Source organism: Silurus meridionalis, chromosome 27 (genome assembly GCF_014805685.1).
Source record: "Silurus meridionalis isolate SWU-2019-XX chromosome 27, ASM1480568v1, whole genome shotgun sequence".
Taxonomy (NCBI): domain Eukaryota; kingdom Metazoa; phylum Chordata; class Actinopteri; order Siluriformes; family Siluridae; genus Silurus; species Silurus meridionalis.
Window position 1 is genome coordinate 7,465,401 of NC_060910.1, and position 24,666 is coordinate 7,490,066.

The following is a 24,666-nucleotide window of genomic DNA, read 5'->3' on the forward strand; positions in this document are numbered from 1 at the left end:
TTAGTGGCTAATCTTTATATTTTTAAGAAATTCTTATATGCACTGTGATCAGAAATGATTCAGCACGCCTTCATTTGTTTTTTTACATTTTGGTCTGACTGAAAGTTTTTCTTCGTTGCAAGACACATGAAAGTTGTTTTGTTGTTGTTGCAAATTCCAAGCTGACTTTCATGTGTCTTGCACTGAGGAAAGCTTTCCATCTGGTCACTCTGCTATAAAGCCCAGTGGAGTGATTTTGGTTGCCTTCTTTTAGATTCTCCACATGTCCACACTCAAACTGACCATTTGGTGCTTGGTCACCTCTTTTAAATCTTTTCAAGATTGCTCAGTGTTTCCACAAGGACAGCTCTAAAAGAGTCCTGGTTGTTCCAAACATCATTTATTTCAAGTCCGCTGTGATCTTTTAAACCTTCAACGCAACAGAAGTATTTCGCAGCTTTCCCAGGTCTGTGCTTTAACACGATCTTGTCTCATCCTGAGTTCTTTTGCTAGTTCCTTTGACTGCTTCACAGCTTAGTTTTTGCTCTGATATGCATTTTCAGCTGTTAGACATTATACACACAGGTGTGCATGTGTATGCGTGTGCCTTTTCCAAATCATGTCTAATCAATTGAATTTGCCACAGGTGGCCTCTAAACAAAGGGTAGAAACATGTTAAAGATGAGTTGGAGAAATGGGAAGCACCTGAGCAACATTTCACGTGTCACAGCCAATGTTCCCAATACTTTCTGATATTTCAGTGGTTTATTTTTAATAAATTTGCAAATCTGGTTTTTGCTTAGAACATCAGTTTTTAGACTGACTAAATTCCTAGTCTGTGACCTACTGAATCAGTATCAGAATGTATTTATTGAAAGAGACTTCAAAGCACTATTATAAGTCACTCTGGATGAGTGTCTGCCAAATGTCATATATGTAAATGCTTGTCATTTCAAGATATGGAGTGTAGATTGATGTGTAAAAAAATACAGGATTTTAGCACGAGGCTGCAACATAAAATTTGGGAGAAAAGCAACAAAGGATTGCATTGTATGTCATTCTAGATCAACACTGCATCAAGTGAAAAAATTAAATAACTTTTATAATGTGATGAGAAACCATACTGAAAGACTATGGCTAACTAAAATCACTCTCACCAAGGATTCAGGTTTTTTTCATAGTCTGTATTAATATACATAATTACTTCAGCTGTATTAATATACATAATTACTTCAGCGGCTGCATTGGAGCTTTAATTAGATGCCCAGAAAACAATGCACAGGAACTGGGCAAGCTCATCAAAGCTTTTACTTGCCCAGTGAGCTAGCAAATTAATTTATGATTTGTCTGCTTCTGAATTAATAAAACAAGTAATAAGAATTGATTAAAAATATAATTGAATTTTACCTTGAAAGCGACAGTCTGAGTTACACAGCTTCTAAGGAAACTGGTAGATCTCTGTTTTTGCGCTTAACAGAAAACTGTAATTGATTATCTTAAATATATTATACTTACACATATTATTTTCTTTTTACTTTATGCAATTCAGCACGTACACTTCATAGACAAATGTTTGTGGACATCTAAACCTAAACATCCCATTCCACATTTAGTCCCCCTTTACCATTAGAATTCCCTCCACTCTTCTGGAAAGATGTTCCACTAGATTTTGGAGTGTGAGGTTCCAACTTTGTGCTAAAAGTTTGTGGAGGGACCACATATGGCCGGAAAAGTCGTGTCCCAATACATTTTCCTATATAATGTATATACAACCTGTAATAATTATTTATTCTTGGCTACAGTGTCATTTCACATGGTCATCGCCTGCAAGAAAAGAAATTCGACTTCTAAATTATCCTATAACACGTTGTGAAAATGTATTCAGTGATTTTCTTTCGCACTCCCGAAGTAAAAACATTTGTATGGACATATGAAGGAAGATACCTCTTTAAACCCTCTTCAAATATACTCTTTTTGTGCTTCATCCATTACATTTCCAAGCAGACGGTGCAGCCAAGATTGCTGCATGATGATTTAAGTTACACTCTAACTCAAGCCTTTCAAAGAACTAAGCAAAATCAAGCACACAGTGTGTCAGGAAGAACATCCTGAACCCTGGCCAGAAGCACAGCAGAGAGAGATTAGAAAATTAGAGTTTGGAAATTCTATCATCAACTCATTAAAATCTAATCGGTTCATGCTGGCGAGGTGTTGTATTGGTGTTGGGATGTGAGTGTTATTCCGGCATTGTTGTGGTAGTCTTCAGGATGTCTTCAGGACAAAATTTAATTGTGCACTTGACAATGAGGAGCTTTGGCTTCGAGGCCTGCTTGTGGTGTTCATTTAACACACAAAGTGAGAGATAACACTGGACTGTTAGCAATTCTGTTGAAAGTGACAACGGAAGTGGTAGCTCAGCGGCAAAGACTTTTCTGATCAGATCATGAGTTCAAATCACCAAGTATCGCAGTATCACCAAGCAGCCTCCAAGGCCCGTAGTTGCTCTGGATAAGCGCGTCTGCCGAATGAAATACATGTAATGACTAACTTCGTATACGAATTATATGATAAGAAGAATACAATACAAAATGAAACTTTGTATTGCATTGGTAAGAGAAATGTTTTCAATTTGAATATGAAAAGTGTGCGACTGGGAGCTACAGAATTCAGCATTCGCATAGATTTTAGATCTACAGGCAATTAATTTGTGCGACGGGTCACCAAGGGCAGGATTTGCAACCAGCACAATAGATGAGATGAGAGCTCTCAGTTATCTGCAGCCTCTCAATGGAGACAGATGCTAAATCTCATTCTGATTTTAGAACCTGGCTTTTATGATGACAATATATATTTTTTTCTTCGTCAATCCCCCCAAAAAAACCTACACAGAAATGAAACATGTTACACAATAAAGGATTCAACAGACTCACCACTTCCTGAAGGTTTAGGTTATTCGTCTTGCCGTAACAGAGGTCCAGCAGGGTGGTGGGCTGCTTGCTCAGTTTAGTCCCACGCAGCATCCAGGGCATGGCAAGATCCTCAGGGAAAGTTACCTACGCAAAGCAGCAAGAGAAGATTAGCTCTCGGGAGTGAACTCCGTCCTCCACTCTATAGGGTCTCCTTCGTACACTTATGCATCAAAGGAGCAGGATTATTGGGACTATGCTCACAGATGAAAGCTTCTTTACCTGCAATGTAAAGGTGAACTTCAAAGTGCTACACTTCTCTCTCTATATCTCTCTTTTTTTATACAGCCGTATCATAGAACCAAGAATATCAAAGCAACTGCACCATCACAGGCAACGGCTATTGAGCAGGAATATAAGAAAAATCGGCTACAATGCCAAAGGTGGTATTATTAAAATTGGATTGTTTTTTAGACAGAATGATGCTCTGATCATCAGCACTTCTGTGTTTTGCAACTTGTAATGACTTGGCACGAAGTGAAGGTTTGAAGTGCTCTTGTGTCTGTGGAATAAATAACAACTACAGTGAGAAGGAAAGAAAGAAAGAAAGAAAGAAAGAAAGAAAGAAAGAAAGAAAGAAAGAAAGAAAGAAAGAAAGAAAGAAAGAAAGAAAGAAAGAAAGAAAGAAAGAAAGAAAGAAAGAATCAAGCAGGCATTTTATTGGTTTTAAAAATGTAAACTTTTGACAAATGTTAATAATAATAAACAATTTTATGTTTTGCATTTCTTCAAATTCACCGAACCTTGAATTTTGTATACGTTACACCCCTAATTACAACAAGGGATTCCCACAAATGATTTCTATTAAACTCTCAGTATGACACTCGTCTAAAAGCCACCGTTACGATTATAGGTTACACTAAACTCATGGGATACAAATACCAAAGCATCGGAGGGGAAATTTAAACTAAACCCGCTAACACCTTATTACACAGAGCTTCTGTTGGAAACCCATTTATATATATATATATATATATATATATATATATATATATATATATATATATATATATATATATATATATATATATATATATATATATATATAACCTATATAAGCAACACAGTCATTTCTGCTCATTTTATTTATAACATACACTAGATGAATAAACGTTTCTGGACACTTAACTATAAGATTCTTATGTGCTTTTTGAACATCCCACTCCACATTTATTCTACATTTGCTGTTATAATAATCTCCACTCCTTGTATGTTCCACTAGATTTTGGAGTGCCATTGTGAGGATTTGTACTCTTCAGCTACATAAATAAAGTCAGCATTCCAATTCATCTTAAAGGTCTTTATTAGGGTTGAGGTCAGTGATTTTTATAAATCCACTCCAAACCATGTAAACTATATTTTAATTGAGCTGGCTTTGTGCACTGGTGCATTGTCATGCTGGAAAAGATTTGGGTCTCCCAGGTCAAGTGAGGGGAAAATAAAATTCTACCGAATCCTTTTGTGCTGTTTTCAGCCACAAGGGTATTAGTGATATTAGGTACAGTGAAACTTCAATACTTGTGACCTTGACACTCACAAACTCGATGGTTCGTGACTTTTCATTCAGAATCGGACTAAGAGTAACTCGCTAAAAATCTGATAGTTGGCGAGAAGCGGCGAGTGGCTCGAAAGTTCGGAGTAACATTTCAAAACAGAGTTTGTACTAATAAATTACATCAAAATTTTAAAAATTATGACGGTTAATTAACTGTTTTTGTTGAGTTTACAGTACAAGTACAATTCCCCTTAAAAAAGGAACCATCAAAACCTCACGGTTCTTCGTTACTCGCGAGGGGTCATAGAACGTAACACATACATAGACATACAGGTATAGTCCATGAGTTACGATTTTTCGATGATGATACAATAAGACAAAATTTTTAAGTTCCGTGCAGCAGGCAAATGTAGCAGCGTATATGTGTTATGATACATTGGGACGCTGGCAGTATGTACACATCTCCCACCTTGTGAGCTGCCTTACTCTGGCAAGCAAGTCAACAGAGGTTAGTTGTTTCTGTGTTATAGCATGTATTTTTTCTATGTTTTTACTGTACAAGCAAATATAATATTGATGCTGCCGTATTTTATTTATTTGCATGCTTGTTCTATATATAGCTAGAGAATTCTAGCATCTATAATCTGGATCATCATCCAAATGCCCACGTAATAGCGGCTACAAAATAGGATTTCCATGTTTATTGCTGTTACACAAAAATTGCTTTCTAGCTGTCTTTGCAGTTGTTTATTTTAAGGGCAAACAAGGCAAGCATAAATTCCCAGAAGAACCTAATGAGTGTCTAAGCTCACAACAAGGTTGGACTTTGTAGTAAACAACATTTTCTCTACTCCTTACAGCTTATCACTCAGGAGCAGAGCTCTGCATAGCAGGAATACTTGAAGGCAAACTGTACACACTCTGTTCCTGTCAGCCCACAGACTTCAGCTCTGCCAAGAAGATCATTTCTCCGGGCTGCAATTACCATTCGCAATCAATGGCACAGTGTTCGATCACAATCACGTCTCTGTGAAGACCCCGTAGAATAAAGAATAAATCTATGTGCGTGTTTATTAAAAGGATTTATTTATAGGTGTGTTCATGGTTTTCCTTTGGGTTTCTGTCAATCTCTTCTCTAGTGCTTAATTCCAAGAAAGTATAAAAAAAACAAATAAACAGCTAAAATAAATACCTACAACTCTATTCGAATTAAAACAAACAGGACCAATGAATATACATCATATGCAAATTGAAAAGATCCACATGCCCTCTGTAACCTAACCAGTTTCACAAGCTGGGGTTTTAGAAAGATGTGATAATATTAGTAACATGAGCCAAAATGTAGCACATTAAACTATATAACATTAGCTCAGTATGTTAACTAGCATAGGGCATAGATTTAAGCAACCAAACAACTGTATGAGTAACTGAGTTGTCTTCTAATTAGCTTGTTGGACAAAACGCAAAATCTTACACCTGGTTTGTTTTAAACCCCCTGGGTTAATTTTAAGTAAAATAAATACAATAAAAACAAGAATTCTGGTCATAACAACTCTGGTGAAACTCTGTTACTTATTAACAAACTTAAAACCATCCAAGAGGATCTAATTGTAGATACCTGACATGCAGCATAGTTTAATCCAAGTCTAAGTACAGAATGCTAACACTTTATGATGTGATAATACACTGCCTGACCAAAGAAAAAAGGTCACACTAATATTTCGTTGGACCGCCTATTGCTTTGAGTACTGCACAGGTTCGCTATCACATTGTTTCAATAAGCTTTAGCAAAGTCAATATTTATTTCCGTCCAGAATCGCATTGATTTCTCGCCAAAACCTTGTCTTGATGATGGGAGAGTTGAAACGCTGTGTAAAGTCTTTCTCCAGCACATTGCAAAGATTTAAATGATGTTAAGGTCTGCCCTCTGTAGTGGCCAACCAGGTTGTGAGCTTGGCCTTCAGACACTGATTAGCTTCCAATTCCATTTTTTTTTTTACATTCCTTTTTTTTTTTTTTTTGGGAGACTGATTTAAAAGAGGTGGTCTGAATGCTATTGAAAATCTACAAGTACAACTATCCCCAACTATCTTCAAAACTAACTTTTAACCCAGGACTTAATAAAGCCGACAGCTTGTAATTAAACGTCCTTGTTCCAATCCATCCCAGATGTAACAGTGTCCTGGTTGTTTTACCTTGTTCATTATTCCAGCCTCTCATCAATCCCCATTGATGACAGGTCCAGCGGTTGCACCTCCGTGAAGAGACAAAGAGAACATAATGAAGTTCTCCTGTACACTAAGCAGCCAGGTGGGCTCAGCCTCATAGAATGGGCAGTGAACCGTATATTAAATCAAGGTTCGTCAATCCCCTGTGTGCATGTGGTCATGCCAAGTCCACCATCTGCTGCATTCCTCAAAAACAGGTACACAAGCCGGGACCACGCCTTTCCCTGGCCCCAAGGCATGCCTTTCCAGAATCTGGAGCAACCATCAGACATTCATTCAGCCTTCAAAGAGGACGGGGACCTTTGAGGCCACCTGACACGTTTTTATGCTAATTCCTTGACTTGGTCGTGTCAGCTGTCAGAGAGCGGCCAGACGGTTCAAAGAAACATGTTAAAACAAAGGGGTGAAGCTGAAGCACACAACTGTTCAGTCTGTTAGCAGAGGTATTTACTCTTGTGGGGGGGTTTACAGGGATCATCTTACTGATAATAGAAGGGCACAAATATAAATCTCTGACACTGAATTATAATTTATTACTGTTAATATCTGTAAATTGATTGGTCAGAAAGTGTTTAATTTCCTACAGGAGAGAGAAGCAAAACAGTGACAACAGTGTATTTTGATGCGTTAATGTTCACAAATTCACAGGAATGTGTATAGCAGCTACTTCACATATTACAACAATGATGATAATAAAAAAACAGATGTGCTGTGTTAAAAAAGGCAATCAGAAGACATTTATTTACCTGCAGAAGGAATCTCCATTGTCTGACCTTTTTTTATAGCTGCCATAGGCAGAACAAGAGGACACAGAATTCAGTAGTTCATCTCATGAGTCTTCTGGTGCGTGTCATTCGTTCTTTTGTCACATGACTCCCATATACGCTGTGCAGTTCTATATATAGATATATAAATTATTGGAACTATAGTCAAAGTTCGTGTATGTAGACGTGTTGGGGATTTTATAGAAAATGTAACATTTTATCTCATTTCTGATTAAATGAACCAAATGAACTAAATGCCAAAAAAAAAGATGAGTTTATTTCGATGAACGAGATACAAAAGAACTAAGTCACTAAAATGATCCGATATTCCCATCACTCGAGCCCAATAGATAGATTGACTATTATAGACAACAGACAAAAAGCTGAACATATAAAATGATAGTATAACAGACAGACCAACTGACAGATAGATAGAACAGATGACAAGTAGACATACAGACAAAAGGAACTGACAGACCCTGATAACATGTACCAAATAAAAAATAAAATAAAAAAAGATTAATTTTATTATGACTGACAAACTTAGATTTTTTTTATAAAGCTAATAAAATCAGTACTAAAAATCTGTTCTGTATTAAAAGAAATGTAGCATTAAAGTATTTCCTAGCCTTTGTCATTGTGTGTATGTAGTGAATGCTACCCTCCCTGCTGCTCTGAGGGAAGAAAAGAGGCACAGGAAGATGAGTGACCTCTCAAGCTATGGAGCAAATTGGGTTTGATATACGCCCCTGACATTCTCTAAACTAATAACCGGCCCTGGACTGCCCAGTAATTACAGTGATCCATGTGTCAGCCACGGCCCACTAACAGCCGCACTGACTCAGATGCGCTCGGGCTCTTTTGCAACCTCTCTGTCTCGCATAAGGGATTCTGCACATGCTCAGAGCCAGCAATCCATCCAGATGGCCTGCACTCACTGGGGTCAGCGCCTTGTCACAGGAACGCACATCTACATCACAACACACGAACGAGGGTCTTTCTGTGGCTGCCTAGGTGTGCACATACATCAAGCTTTTCTTACCTCACCTAACCTCACCAAGCTCCTCACAGTGGCCTTCTTTTTCATTTTCTACAGGAGTTAAAGCAACAGATGACTGTCAGTTCTAATTAAGCCTGACAAAGGCAGCACTCCTGCTGCGGTTCAATACAGCCCTGAATAAAAGATCACAAGCTCGATAAACTATGCTCAGTATTTGTTGCTTCCTCTCCATCAGATTTCAACCAGCACCAATGAGCTCTAACTGAAACAATGAAGCATCAGCTGACGGATCCCAAATTGTTCAATATGACCTCTGAAATCATCCTGCAGCAGTCAACATGGACCATCATTCGAAGGCTTTTAAACACCCCTCCTACAGCTAATTCATGTCATCCCTCTTAATACACAGCAGCAGCAGCTTTGCGTTGGCAGGGTGCGAGACGAACAATGCGGAACGCTAATATGATGATATCCAGATGCAGAGAAGATGAGAGACCCAGTTGCGGCCCTCGTACCAAATAAGGCCTCAGACACACGGCTGTATGGAACACATCCTCCCTCTGTACTCAAGGCCAGGCCGATAAACTCTCCTTGTTAAGGAGCTTACTTAAGATGACATTTCTCTCCTCTGATAAGTGCAAAAAAAAATATATATATTTTTTAATTTATTGCTCTAAAAACCTTTTTTTACATGAAGCAAAGGAAATGGGGGGTGGGGGGTGAAGAGCTCGAGTAAAGAAACGTTATATAAATATACAGTAAAATACACAAGAGATATTATTTTTGGGAAATAAATCTGTTTAAAAATTAGATATTTTATGCACACTTGAACCCTAAATCCTTAACAGCAAACAAGCATGAATGGTGGAATTTTCGACTTTCCCTCCCCATTGGTCAATTCTTCTAAAGCTACATTTACTCCTAAAGCAACTCATAGATGCAACAACTGTGCGAATGTCTAACACCATCACAAAGTAGAGAAAAGGTTACATATTTGCAAATATCAATCAACTTGTGGCAGCAACCACCAATGAAAGTGAAGATGCAATAGAGAATCATCAATAAATGTATTGATATATAGACAATAGAATATAGAATATATTTCTAAATATAGAAATATAAAATATATAAATAGAATCTATTGTCTATAGACAATAGAATCAACATTCAACTACTAATAGGAGTTTTAGCAGTAAAGGGTATGTAATCCAACATTAAACTACCAATAAGAGTAGAGGCAGTAGAACATATGCAATACAACTTTCAACTACCAATAGGAGTGGCAGCTTTTATGGGTATGTGAACCTACATCCAATTCCAACAGTAGTGCAGGAAGTAGAACACACGTAATCCAACTACCAATAGGAGTAGAGGCAGTAAAGAGTACACTATATTGCTAAAAGTATTGAGTCACCTACTCATCAGTATGGTATGTGATTGTTGAGCATTGCATTCCATGCACCTGGGGTGCAGTCAGTGTTCCAGGTTATCCCAAAGGTGTTCAGTAGGGATGAGATCAGTGCTCTATAGCAGGCCACTCAAGATCTTCCTCTGTAAAGCATGTCTTAAAGGAGCTCACTTTGTGCACAGGGGCACTGCCAAGCTAAAACAGGTTTGGGTCTCCAAGTTCAAGTGAATGCTACATTTTATCTAAAGACGTCCTACACAATTGTGTACCTCCATCTTTGTGGATTGGAAAAGAACCACATATGGCAGCAAAGGTCATTTTCCAATAAATTCCATATAGTGTATGTGATCAAACATTTAACCTTAAATAGAAATGAAGGCTGTAGAACATCTAAAATCCGGCATTCAACTTCCAGTAGGAGTCGGGGAAGTAGAAGGTAAAGCGAACCAACATACAACTTAATAAGGAATGAAGACAGTAGTGAGCACATTATCCAACTAACAATAGGAGTAAAGACAGTTGAGTAAACACATGATCAGTTGCACCATCCACTTCTAAAGGCTACTGTGGCAACCAGTAGTTGCAATAAGGTAATCCTGTGTGAATGTAGCATCATATGTGCTTCCTCTGAGTCTGGTGAAACCAGCCACCTCTTTTCATTGCAAGACCGTGTAAAAGACTCAGAGGAAAGAATCATCTGCCCCCTTTTCACATAAATGAGGTCACCAATACTCTTTATTGGCTAGTGTTAGAATGACTGAGAATTGCAAAAATGAGAGCCATCTTGATATGGATGAACAAATGTACCAAACTTCCCAACACTGCCATGAGTTTCATTTCAGAGCTGAATTTGTAGAAAATTCTTTTCATGACTTGGGCTTGGAATGACCCTATAAATAGTCACTGTGGGTGGTCTTCCGTCCAAGAATCCAGAGTAGGGTCCATCACTTCCAAAAGGACTGCATGTTGTTTGGTTGTTTGTCTGTTTTTCAACAGACTAGATACCACAGTCATACTTTCAGGAACCTGAAGGCCCAGTTTCAACACTCATTTTTAACATGCCCTTGCCATTTCCCCTTGAGAAGTCCCATGGGCAAGTTCATTTTTAAAATCTTTTCCTGGGTGGTGACAAGGGCAGGCTAAAAAAATTCTGGAATGGAGCGGACATGGTTCAATCATTCACAGGTCAAATAAAGTTAGTATGAAGTTTAAGTGCCAGGAACAGACACATTTTACACACCATTTTAAATAGCTTTTGGTTATTTGTGTTTTGAGTGCTCCTTTACATTTTGCAAAAACAGCACCGTTCTCAGTTGGCTGCAGTAGCAAAATCATCCAGACCTTAGATGTCACTATGGGCATGAAATATCCAGTGCACAAAATCCAAGAATTAATGATGAAGGCAGTAAAGCTTTCATTTCATTTCGAACTCATAAAAGCCAGTCAAATAAAGTCATTCATTTATAAATATTTTTATTTGCTCATAATGTGTGTAGAAGCCTATAGAAATCCTGCAAGGACACATTTCTTAGAATTCAATTATTTTTTAATCCTTTTGGTTCCATAATTATTTGACCCAGTTGTTCAAGTATATATGAATTTGGCCGGGCTGCACTGTTTACAGTACACATCTAAGTTAAACATTTGCTTGGCGAAAAAGCTTTTTTTTTGTTCGCTTTTCTGGTTTAACCTTGAAAACGGGACAAAGAAACAGCCGCTGCAAAGAATTATTCAAATCGACAAGCAAAGCTTTCTATCCATCAGTCACTGTTCATAGACTAATAGAAAGAAGACATGAATGGCATTTAGCAGATGCCCTTATCCAGAGGGACTTACATTTATCTCATTCTAATAACTGAGCAGCTGTGGGGTTAAGGGCCTGCTCAAGGGCCCAAGAGTGGTAGCTTGGTGTGGCTATGATTTTTAACTCATAACCTTCAGATCCAAAGTCCACTGCTTTACCACTAAGCTACCACCTCCATTTAGAAAACCCATTTCCACCCTTTTAACTTTTTTTCTTGAGCACTTTTCATCAAGAGCACCTGCTCGAGGAACATGCGTTTTGTAATTATGCACCAAATAATTTTTTCATTGTCTTGGAATGAATGAATTGTTTTTTTTATATTCACATTATATTGTTTAGTTGTATTGAAGTCTTTACTGTCCTTTACTGTGCTTGAGACTGAGACTATTCTGTCTGTTTATAAACATGTATATCAAAATCCTATTTATACTCAATATTCAATTTGTAACCCTAGTTTTGAGTGAATTCTTCTCTAAAAGCTTCTTGTGTTTATATTTGTGCGAGGTAAATAGCGCTATGCTTAACAGCCTTGTATTTAAAAAAAACATGCAATTCGGTCTAAACACACCTGCAATCACGGACAATAAATAGCCAGAATTGTCGCCGCACATCTGAAAGAAAAAAAAAACCCACAAACAGCAATTGTCGGCTTTCGCATCTTGACGAGATTACAAATTCAATTAAAGAAAATGACTAAATTGGAAACAATTTCCAGGCTGGAAAGGGAAGTGTTTTCTTCCCCTCTCACACCCATAATCACCCACCAGCACAGCTGAATGAGGAGGATATACACCTGGAAGTGTTTTACCGCAGAATGAGCGACAAAAATTGCTTCACCACTTTCTAATAAAAAAAGGGGTTGTTGGTGAGAATAAGCTTCACGACTCTATGGAAAGAGGCCATTAGGATTCAGGGATTCAGTCATCTGCATTGGATCTAGTGCTACTCTCAGTAATTCTCCTTGTAGCAATGTTTATGATGGCATGTTGAACATGCAGCAGATGGAACCCGTAATTACTTCAATTACACAGGAGATTGTGAAAACTCTGCTTAACAGCCATTCAACCTGTTCAGCATTAATAGGGAAACAAATGATTGTGAAATCGCATCGAGGTAGAGCACGGCGAAAATAAATTTGGGTGTGAAGGCTTGTACAGCATGCCTAATAAAAATCACAAAAAACATCTATGTTCACGCAATCATCCACAAGACAGATGTGGCTGGATTTAGTGCTTTAGTTTGTTCGTCTCTCTTTTTCTCACGGATCAGGTTCAAAACCTTCAGCTTTCTCTACTGATGCCACCATAGACACTAAAAAGAATGTAAACTGCTGACTATAAGATTTGTATGTGCCTTTCTGAACATCACCTTCCACATTTAGTCCCCATTAGCTGTTATATTAATAGCCTCCACTCCTCTGGGAAGATGTTTCACTAGATTTTGGAGATTGTGGACCCCTGGAGTAGAAGATCCCCAGGATCTTCCACTCAAACCCATGTAACGCATATCTTCATAGAGCTGGCTTTGTGCATATAGGCACAAAGCCTATTTCATTTCAACTAGGAGGCATGTGGGTCTCCTAGTTGAAATGAAGGAAAATTTCATGCTACCAGTACAATTATGTGCCTCCAACCTTGTGGTAACAGTTTGCAGAAGAACCACATGGAAAATTTAGGTGTCCTGATACTTTTGTCAATATAGAAAACGCACTGCATTTTGGCGGTTTCTTATCAAAGTGTATCAGACATACTGGTTAATTTTTTATTAGCAAATACTTGAGCGGCGAGAAGTGCTCCTGCATTCTGTAAAAGAAAGATGTCCCCCGTTATGCTGACCAACGCGTAAACAACACTGATTAGTAGAAATCAGCTCAACGTGAGCAACATGGCACCTCAAAACACTCACACACACACACACGTGCAGATCGCACACACTTCCCAAAGAAATGCATAAACAAACAATGTTTGGCTACAGCTAACCGTTTCCATGTGAACACGATGCACCTGAAGGTGAATTTCAAAAGCCTCTCGCTTCTCTTTCATTTGCAAACCACTCTCTCCACGTCTCTACGGTCCCACTGGGAAGGGAATGGAACGCTAGACAATAAAAAGAAGTGTGAGAGCGAGGACATGAAGAACATCTCCGCTGACAAGGTGCTCCTCCAATATGAAAAAAAAGTAAAGAAAAGAAAGAAAGAAAGTGAGAATCCTCTTGAGCCACACCATTCTTTCATAGTGACAGGTATACAGAATATCCTCCCCTGAAGCACATAAATGACAGAGCATGTAATAACACCATGGCTGTTATTTAACAGGACTTTCTATCATTGTGGCATGTTATTATCTGAGGAGAGAGCGCGAGGGGAGAGCGAGAAAGATAGACGTAGCGCTTTGGTGCATGTTGGACAAAAGAAAGACGCTGGAGAGGACAGATAGCAGATGATGAACGGGTTCTAGATCATTCAGAGGAAAGAAATCTCCTTCGGTCAGCTAGGAGGTAGGAGATCCATCTGTAGCGGTGGTAGTGGGGTTGTGGTGATGAGGTTCTGTTCTTGGATGAAATATTTGTAGATTATAGATGCTCGCTGTATCGGGGTCTATCGCCCATGAAAAGGAACCAGCTGCTGGGAGTGCGTTTGGGCAATTCAGAAGTGGGACACACTATGCTTAATTAGTTAGCAACATTATTTGATGTTTAAAACATGACCCTTTTTTATAGTGTATTCCTGAGAGTAATCAAGGAAACATCTCATTAGGTTAGATTTTTCAATAAATTACATGCCGTAGTGAGGATTTAATTAACATTTATTTATCAAACCTGATAAGAAAAAAAAAAGTGCGTCTAACTTACAAAGGAAGTCTACATAAAGTTATTCCTGAATGAAAAACAATATCATTGCTCCATTTATTTGCTCCGACTGTGACATGAAATATATTAAATGTGTGTAACTATTATTATTATGTGTTATGTGCATAGAGATCATGGTATTTAATTTCTTAACTAGAGCTAAAGGGTCTTCTCTCAGGGAGCTCTCACTCTGGCAGTTATAAAGCAAACTTCTCATTTGAACATTTGGGATTATGAAAGCTGTCACGTGGACCCGAAAATGCATCACTGTACCAAACCCGAGAGTGCGTGTAGAAGGTTGCTTGATTTGGTTGCGTGATTTGAGTGTGAATGGTCGTGCCTTTGTTTAGGAAGTAATGCAACCTCTGCATGTACCGTGAATTCCTTGTAAACGGAAAAAAAAAGTCTTTGACAGAAAGAACACTTGATGATGGTATCAAAATGTTTTGAGACTAAGTGCCACAGATCCGGTCGCTTTCGATTAACGTCCTCTTTCAGACGCCTTAAAATCTAGCTCACCATTGACAGTCTGGTCCCTGGGTACACCCAAATTTCGTCACCGATAATGATCCTTGACTTGAAGGGCGAGCCAACCATGGCACGCTGGCGGAGATTTTGGCAGACCTTCGCACGGTGTTCCTTCTGCTCCTGGCTTAGCAGCCTGGTGACAAATGGCGCATGTTTAGATCACATGTGAGGATCGCCTGGACTTTTCCGTTTAACTCACAGACAATGGCAGCAATGTTGTGGATTGTTTTTCACTGATCATCGCGCACATGTTGCTGAATAATTTCTACATTTTCGGGGGTTGAGCTCGTTTAAGGTCTTCCTGATCTCTCGTCGTCTTTCACTGATGTTTTTCCGCTGTTGAAGAGTGGAACTCAAAACACCTCTAACTACTAATTGCAGAATTGCTGTAAGCTTACTGAATCATGTCAAACATCTTTGTGGCAGACGATGTCTTTTTCACACACTGACTTATGAAAAGCGGTGCTCCCTGTGACTGCGCGTGCAGCCTTGTGCTGCCATCTGTTGGCGTGTTACAAAACTGGTCTTAAAAATTTTTTTATACCACCTCGTAATAGCACACAAAATATTTAAAAAGAAAAAATAAGTAATCCGGCGAGTCTAACAGTGTTTTCCGTGTGCGTTTCTGAGGATGTAAGACGTAAATGTGGGTTTGAAAGAAATAACCATCTCCCAGGGTAAGAGGTGGGTATACATCTGCAATGGGTGAACACCTACCTCTTTCTGAAACACTTAACTAGCACTTATTTGCTCTGTTTGTTTTATGTCTTTATAATAAAAAATAAATCAATTTAAAAAATGCCATCATTCCACCCAACAAATTTTTGATTAATGCTATCTTAAGTTTGCAACCAAGTGAATTTGATTTATTCATCAATCGGAGGCATCTCTTAAATGCCGTAAATCTGAATGTAATGTAAATATCAAATGAAACACTCACACTCAGATTCTGACTGCAGCACATATGTAAACCACCTTATTCACCATTTTCCAGTGCTGCTCGATGGCATGTTAACCAGTGCTATTAAACTGAAAGTTGAATCTTTGGAAGCTGGTGAGAGAGCTGGATGGAATAAAGGACTGAAGCAAGGGATAGATTTTAATCACACCAATAAAAGCAGGTTAACGAACAGCATTGTGGGTAGTGTAGGAAAAACAAAAACAGGCCAGCGTGTCAATGGAAAAACTAGCCTATAACATATGTTATATTGTCAAAAGAAAGTACTTTTTTTTTTTTTTTTTTTAGCTAGCTGTTTACACACCATTGACTTGAAATTGGCCCATTGCACAGCCATATAGCGTTCTGGAATATGTCCTAGAAGACTTCTTTTTTTCTTAATCTTTAAGATGGCAAAGTCTGCAGGAGTCAATCTGGCGAGTAGGGTGAGTGCGGAAGTGTGATCATGCTGTTTCCGACGAGAAACTTATGTGTGAGGAGAGCTCGGTGACAGAGTGCACACATGGTCAGAATAGCAGACGTGGCAACGCACGTGGTCAGAATAGCACTGGTTGCACACAGGATGAGGTCTTTTGGCACACTGACTTATGAAGTTCGGTGCTCCATGTTACTGCGCATGCAGCCTTGAGCTTTTATCTGTTGCCGTGTTTGTGTCTGTGGGCAAAACTAGTCTTGAAACTTTTTGATGCCACCTCGTAAATGTAGGTCATGTGTGGATCGTTCCCTTTTTTATACTGGTTGGAATCGTTAAATCTCATTATATAAACAGTGATAAAAGGTCTATCAAGGCATATCACCATGACAATGCTGACAATAAACTCTATATAGGCTCAGCTCAGTACCAGATTGTAGTACCTGGGAAAATAAATCTAAAGGGCCAAAAATATTGAAACACCACACAAGATCTTGTTGTTGTTCACTTGTTTTGCGATGTGTGAGCTGTTTGTTCAAGTTGAATCCAAACCCAAACAAGTTGACTACCAGCATTGTGAGGTTGCTTTCTATTTCAGGTCTATACAGTGGCGCAGAAAGGCGTGTTGTGTCTGCTAATAAAACAAGATGACTTGGAGCCAAATTGAGAACGAAGGAATTTCCAAACAGGCAGCTTTGACAGAAAGGCTGCACCCCGAACCGCTAATCAGTGTCAAGCGTTTGCAAAGATTTCACATGCAGCAGATTATCTAATCAATCCGCAGCTCGGGAGGAATTCATTTGTGTGAAAGCAAACCTGTAATGATATCGTCCTTCACCAAACCCACACATGCACAGAATCGAAGTGCAGATGGTGTGAAGTATGACGTGCGAAAAAGCCCTTGCTCAAGCTCAAACACATGCTCAACGTCTGCAGCTCCTGATGTTTTTTTGTGTGCTTTGCTAAATGATTTGATGTTCATTTGAAGATGGACTGAATTAGTCAAAAAGCCATATCACCATAGCGACCATAGCAAAATGGTGGAGCCAATCACATAATAGACGGGATCTTATCGAAACAAATGTAATGCATGCATATATATATATATATATATATATATTCCGGCATGATCCTGTGCACAAAGAGAGTGCCATGAACGTTTGTTTTACATGGGTTCTGTGAGATCTCAAGTGTATTAAGAGCTCTGATCTCAACCCTACTAAACACCTTTGGGATACATTTGGAATGCTGACTGCACCCCAAGACTCCTCACCCTACATAAGTACCTGACTAATGTCTTTGTGGCTGAATAAGCACAAATCTCAATAACTACACTTTACAATCTAATGGAACATCTTTCCAGAAGGTTTGGGGGTAATTACAACAGCAAATTGGGACTACATGGAAGCCTGCAGCCATAGTGGCTTTGTGTAGATAAGTTTGAAAACACCTTACCGGCATTGCTTGCTTGCAAATTCAAGGCAGCTTATTAAAGACTAGATTTGCTGTTCTGCTGTCTGTCTATATATCCATCTGCCAATTTATTTATCCCTCTGTCCATCTATCCATCCATCCATCTATCAATATTGCTGTCCGTCCGTCCGTCCGTCCGTCCGTCCGTCCGTCCGTCCATCCATCTATCTATCTATCTATCTATCTATCTATCTATATTTACAGTATTTCACATAAGTGAGTATACCACTTTATATTTCAGCAACCATTTTTGTATATTTATTCAAGCTACAATACTATGGAAATTAAACGTAAATAAATTTTAGAGTGTCAATGTGCAGTTTGTATAGTTGTATTACTGTCCTCTGAAAATAACTCAACATACAGCTATTAATGTCAAAATAGCTCTCAGTAAAAGTGATTACAGCTGTACATCATGTAAATATGCAAAGCCACATGTCCTATTTATCGGGGTTTTTTTTCTCTGTTTAAAAGGATCATACAAATTTGTGTATCTTGTATTAAAGCAGTTAAAATTTAGTGCTTTGAATACAATTCTTTCATACTGACCACTGGATGTTCAACATGGCACCTCATGGCAAAGACTCTCTGAAGAGAGACATACTGATGTTTTTTCCAAGACAGGTTCCACTCCGAACAGGTCTCGCAGGGATCGATCAAAGACGCCGTGCTACACATCAGGTGCAAAACTGGCTTAAAAAAACAGAGACATGAATGCTGCAACATTGCTTTAGAGGTTGCAGAAGCGGAAGGTCTGCTTGTCAGTGCTCAGACCATACGCCCACACAGCAACAAGTTGGTTTGCATGGCCTTCGTCCCAGAAGAAAGTCTCTTCTGAAGCTAGCCCACAAGAAAGCCCACAAATAGTTTGCTGAAGAAAACCTGTCCAAAAGCACAAATTAATGAAACCATGTCCTGTGGTTTGATGAGACCAAGATAAATTGTTTGTTTTGCAAGTTTCCAAACCAGGATGCTCTCAATGGTCTCTTTGTAGAACATGGTTATGATGCGGGGAGGGAGATGGGCTTTCCTCAGCCTTCTCAGGAAGTAGAGATGCTGCTGGCCTTTTTGGTGATCGAGCTGGTGTTGCGTGACAAGGTAAAGTTCTCTGCCAGATGAACACCAAGGAATTTGGTGCTCCTGAAGATCTCCACGGAGGATCCATCGATGATCAGTGAAGAATGGCCACTCTGTGCTCTCCTGAAGTCAACAACCATCTCTTTGGTTTTGTCAAATGTTTAGAGACAGGTTGTTGGCTCCACACCGGCGAACTTTACGATGTGATTTGAGCTGTGGTTTGCTATCCAGTCGTGAGTCAGCACAGTAAACAGCATTGGGCTGAGCACACAGCCCTGAGGGGCTCCAGTGCTCAGTGTAATGGAGCTGGAGATGCTGTTCCCGATCCGGACTGACTGAGGTCTCCCAGTCAGGAAGTCCAGGACCCAGTTGCTGAGAGAAGGGCTCAGGCCCAGTAGGCTCAGCTTCTCAATCGGGTGCTGAGGAAAGATTGTGTTGAATGCTGAACTGATGTCTATGAACAGCACTCTTCCGTATGAGTCCTCAAAAATATATCCAAGTTTCATTTCTATAGTATTGTCCCTTGAGAAGATATACTAAAATGGTTGCTGAAATTTTTTTGTGAGATAATGTATAGTGTATGGTGTACACCAATGTGTGCGATTCCTAACATACTTTACCTTATTTTTTCTGTGCAGCTTCTGTGTCATATCCTCACACCTTTCTATAAGCTGTGTGAGCTCTGTCCGAGTGATCAGCACATCCGCAGCAGGATCCTCTGAGCACAGCAGCGATCTGGGCGCAAACAAATTTTTCATTAGTTCTTTAATTACCTGTAATAAAGATATATTACAGATGGTTAATGCAACATAATGCCATTAACCCTAGAGTGTGTTTATGATGACAGACGCTGCTCTGCAGGGACAGTGAGAAATTCATTTCAGCCCGTTCATAAGGAACAATCAAACGCCTCGACATCATGAGAGACATGTCAAAATGACAGCTTTGACGATTAATCTGATGTCGTCCTCGAGTAATTTTTATAGAGGCGCGTTTATTTCTCGCCGTGTTTCTGCTGATCGTCGAGCCGTCAGCAGAGAGAGGCGATGCAGCTGTGCTTTGGCGGCGTGTAACCAAATGAAATTATGTTAGAGCAAAGTGCCGTAATCCTGGCCTTTATTGGATCAGTCCCCAATAACAGGTACTTAGAGGCGGCAAGCTGAGCTGATTAACTACACTGCATCACTTCAGCCAAGATCTAGAGCCCCTACCTGACTCATGCTGCCCTGAATGCTTTAACTGATCTGAGAACAGGTGAATGTTTTGCATGGCTAATATCTGGGTAGCCGGTTTGAGATCAGAAAGCTGTGTGAAACAGAGAATGATTGGTCATCAGAGGTGGCAAAAGTACACACATCCTTTACTCAAATGGACCTTACATCATATTACTATATAATTCCAAAAGATTTTCAAATGTTGTCCTTTGATGTAAGCCAAACTGGGACTTGTGAGTTCATAAAATAAAAGAACAAATTTAAAGGAAAAAAAAAAGATTGGTCAGCATGCCTGAACTATCCTAGGACCAGGTACAATACTTGTGGAGGCTCAGTGGTTAAGGTGCTGGTGCTGATCAGAAGGTTGGGGGTTCAAGCCCTGGTATCGCCAGGCTGCCACTCTTGGGCCCTTGAGCAACCTTAACCCTCTGTGCCCCAGGGGCATCGAATCATGGCTGACCCTGTGCTTTGACCCCAGCTTTCCGAGCAAGCTGGAATATGTGAAGAACAAATTTCACTGTGCTGTAATGTATGTGTGACAAATAAAGACTATTCTATTCTAAAAAAAAGAGAAAATAAGACCGGTTTCTACAAACATATAATTTGTTCTTCTTTTTAGAAAAATTAACATTTTTATTGCTGAAATTGAATACAGAAATATCGGTGAAAACTAAAACCATTTAATGCATTTAAATGCCGTATTACCTCAAAATACAAATAAAGTTGCGTTAAAAAAGTCCCTCTGCAGTGGCCGCGTAGAGTAGGTAATGGAAAATATTCATTTAATGAAACTCAATTATTTTCACTCATGCATTTATGTATTAAATCTCGCACAATATCGCGATGTGGTTTCCTTGTCTTTGGGAAAAGCTGCTTGAAATTTTCCACGCACTAAATCGGTGTATGTTTTGCCAGCTTTAAAAACGTGCTCCACTACCTCTCTCTCTACCTCTCCGCTCTACACGGCCACTACAAGGGGGATTTTTGGATCGTACTGTATATAAATTAAAATATAAATACATTTGAAATTACTTTAAAATCGGTAACCGCACTGTACGGTGTTTTCTTTATGTTTTAGTTTGAATTTGATCCCAAACTGTGGAAACTTTCTGGCGTTTTCTTTGGCCTGAATCTTCTCCTCGCCCCTCGCCATTTTCTTCCCGTTCCTCCATTTTTCATCCTGCAGTGTTTCTATGTTACCTGTCCAGAGCACCTCAGAGTTTAGCAGGTGGTGTGTCAGTAATAATGGTCCGTGGGGAAACACAGTGCTCTGTGATTAGTTAAATGAACTAAACGAAGCATCAAGGCAAACAGTCAAATTCCTTGAGTTACTGGTCGAATCGTTATAGCCCTACACAGAACGGTTAAAAAAAAAACACCTATTGAGAGGATTGAAGAGAATTACGAGACAGGTTGAAGCTAAAAGGATTGTAGGAAGGGTAACAAACACTTTTTACAAATGTGTTGCAAAGAAAAGCATTTCGGAATGCACAACATGCCAAACCTTGGGGGGATGAGCTACAATGGCAGAAGGCCACATCAGGTTCCACAACAGGAATGTGAGGTTACAGTGGGGTCAAGAAATTGTTTTTCCAATTCAGGGAATTGTTTTTCCAACTGGTTACCAAAATGCCCAATATTGAGTAAACACTGATTTGTCTTTTATTTGTTATAAAAATAAATATTATAATTATATATATATATATATATATATATATATATATATATATATATATATATATATATATATATATATATATATATAAATAATTATTGTGATACAGTTAATAAACAACATGCTAAACATGATCTGTGTTGCTTTTTTACAGCACCTAGAAGGTAAGAGATGAAGTAAAGTCAATGAAATAGAAACAGATGCTGCATGCTTGTTGCCACACACAACCAATGTGCAAGCTCCAATACATGTCCTGACCATCATTCAGCCTTTTTTTGTCCCATCAGTTTCGATATGGATTAAGTGTAACACGGTGTCTCAAATTTCAATTTTGTTCATGCAGACAAATCCTAAACGGACTCATAATCTTCATACCTCCCACTAATGTTTGGTCCTGTTTTGAGAAAGTCACACATTTCTAACGGAAACGCACAAACATTCCCCCGTGTTAGCAAGCTTCACTCTTTCAAGTTTTCAACCTTTCAAGTTGAACTGAAAAGTCGCTTGAAATTTTATTCATGTCTATGTCAAACAGCTCTGCTGCTATGGAAACCTGACCGGAGGACGAACAAACGCCATTTGCAGTCAGGTCACTGTATTGTAGCCTTGCCACTCTATAAGCATACCTTAATCTTTGCGTTAGAGGATCAAGGGCTCTCTCCACATCCTGACTGCGACAGACCTGTGAGCTCAAGCCCTCAGACAGCAAAATCACCTGCAAAGCAATCAGGATGCATGCAGAATGCATTAAGATAGATACTGAGAAAAACGAAAATAATGACAGCGAGATTTCTCAAGTGCTTATCAGCTTACAGCTGAAGGTATAACAGCAAGACAAAATATTTGGAGAATCTACACCTGATAGACTTGACTAGGTGTGACATTTCTTTGAAATCTGCATTGAATTTGATTATATATATATATATATATATATATATATATATATATATATATATATATATATATATATATATATATATATATATATATATATATATATATATATATATATAATGTATGTGCACCTTTTTTTTTTTTTTACATTTAATCATTAAACCTGTACATAATATTAAAACAAGTGTACAGATACCATTCATGAACCTATACAGCTTCACCTTCATGAACAACAACAAGGCTTCCTCAGTGAAAAAGTGTCAGGTTAGACCACTGAAGGTAGAATAAATTACTAATGCTACCTTATGTAGTAATATGACATACACTGTGCATTTAAATGTGACTGTATGTGCCTGTGAAGATTTTTTTTTATCGTAAAACTGATTCTGAGATTTCTGCTAGTAGCAAATGTGGAGGCTATAAGAGGAGCTAAAGCTGTCTTTACAAGCTGTGTTTGTTATTGTTTCTCTAGTAGGACCATCAGGTACATTAAATTTGTATCGCACTTATACGTATATAAGTATAGCAAGTTTAACAATTGTACATTGTCCCAAAGCAGAATTACAAAAATAAATAGATTATTCATATACATTTAAAATTCTTTAATTTGTTTCTAAGGACATCTTTGGTACCTTAAATATAGGTCTATATAACATAGAGAAAAGATTTAAATGGTACATGAATGGGACTTGCCTTCATTTTAATGTTCAGTGAAGCTACAAACAAAATCAATAGAATTAATGGACTATGTATTCCGTGATGGAAACCCATTTCTACCTGTCTTTCCAGCTGCATGACCTGAGCCTTGAGCAGGTTGACTCTCCTCTCATCAAACTTCTCCTCCTTGGCCTCCTCTAGGAGCTGCACATACTGACACCTGAACACAGAGGCAGATGGTGGTGCCATGCAGGAAAGATCGTGAACGACTGTTCTCAGAGGAGCCCTTTCGAAAGTAAACTGACATGCTTTGAGAAAGCGAATACAAAGCTCCATCTGTTACCTCAGCTCTTCATACTGCGTCTTCAGCTTGGCATTTTCCTTTTCGAGCTTCTGTTGTAAAGTTTCAATACACAGAAATATAAATGAGGCCAAGACCAAAAAAATAAAAAATAAAAAGTTAAATCTGTGAAAAGTACCAAACATGACTTAGACACATTATATATATAATAATATCACAATTCTAAATAAATATATTGATTGAGACACAATCCATTTACACAAAACAAGAGTTACACTATTGGGACAACAAACCTTTCCATCCATATGTGGTTCTTCCAAAACCTTTACCACCATGTTAGAGGCATACAATTGTATAAAATGTCTTTCGATGCTGCAGAATAACATTTCACTTATCTTTAATTAGAAGACCCAAACCTGTTCCAGCATGACAATGCCCCTGTGCTGTAAGCAATCTCAATGATGGTTTACATGGGTTAGAGTGGCTTGCTATGGACCTCAACCATATTGAACAACTTTGGGATGAATGTGAGCGCTGACTGCACCCCAAACCTCCTCACCCTACATCAGTGGCTTGACTTGATGAACACAAATCTCCACAAGCAAAAGCCAAAATCTAGTGGAACATCTTCCCAGAAGACTGGAGGTTATTATAACAGCTAAAAGGGACTGGATTTCGAATGGGAAGTTCAAAAAACACATTACGAATCTTATAGTCAGATGTCCACAAACTTTGTCTATGTAGTGCAGGTTCCCATGGCGTTTTATAATCTGTTAATAATCTTTCTAATTACTGAATGGTCAGAAAGGGTGTCATTTCCTAAAATAAATAGAAATGCTCCATATGAACCTGCTTTTCAAATCTGTTATTGAGCTAAGTTTTCCAACACAGGAAAATGTCTTCAGGATGATTTCTTCCTAATATGACAAGCTGCATATATATTATATATATATATATTTTTTTTTTACTCTCGCTCGGTCAACAGA

General features: G+C 38.7%; 1 protein-coding gene across 8 annotated transcripts in view; it reads right to left on the reverse strand.

Annotated features, from left to right (window-relative positions):
• Positions 1-24,666, reverse strand: part of LOC124381017 — a 73,625-nt gene that overhangs the window by 35,283 nt on the left and 13,676 nt on the right. For all 8 annotated transcript variants that reach the window (XR_006924764.1, XR_006924765.1, XM_046842382.1 and 5 more), the window contains exons 3-7: positions 23,723-23,772; positions 23,500-23,599; positions 22,455-22,543; positions 19,560-19,674; positions 2,910-3,032 (exon numbers count right to left, since the gene is read on the reverse strand). Coding sequence is in view for 6 of the 8 variants with exons in the window: in XM_046842382.1 (XP_046698338.1) it covers positions 2,910-3,032; positions 19,560-19,674; positions 22,455-22,543; positions 23,500-23,599; positions 23,723-23,772 (477 nt within the window). In the remaining 2 variants the exon portion in view is untranslated. The remainder of the gene's footprint in view (positions 1-2,909; positions 3,033-19,559; positions 19,675-22,454; positions 22,544-23,499; positions 23,600-23,722; positions 23,773-24,666) is intronic.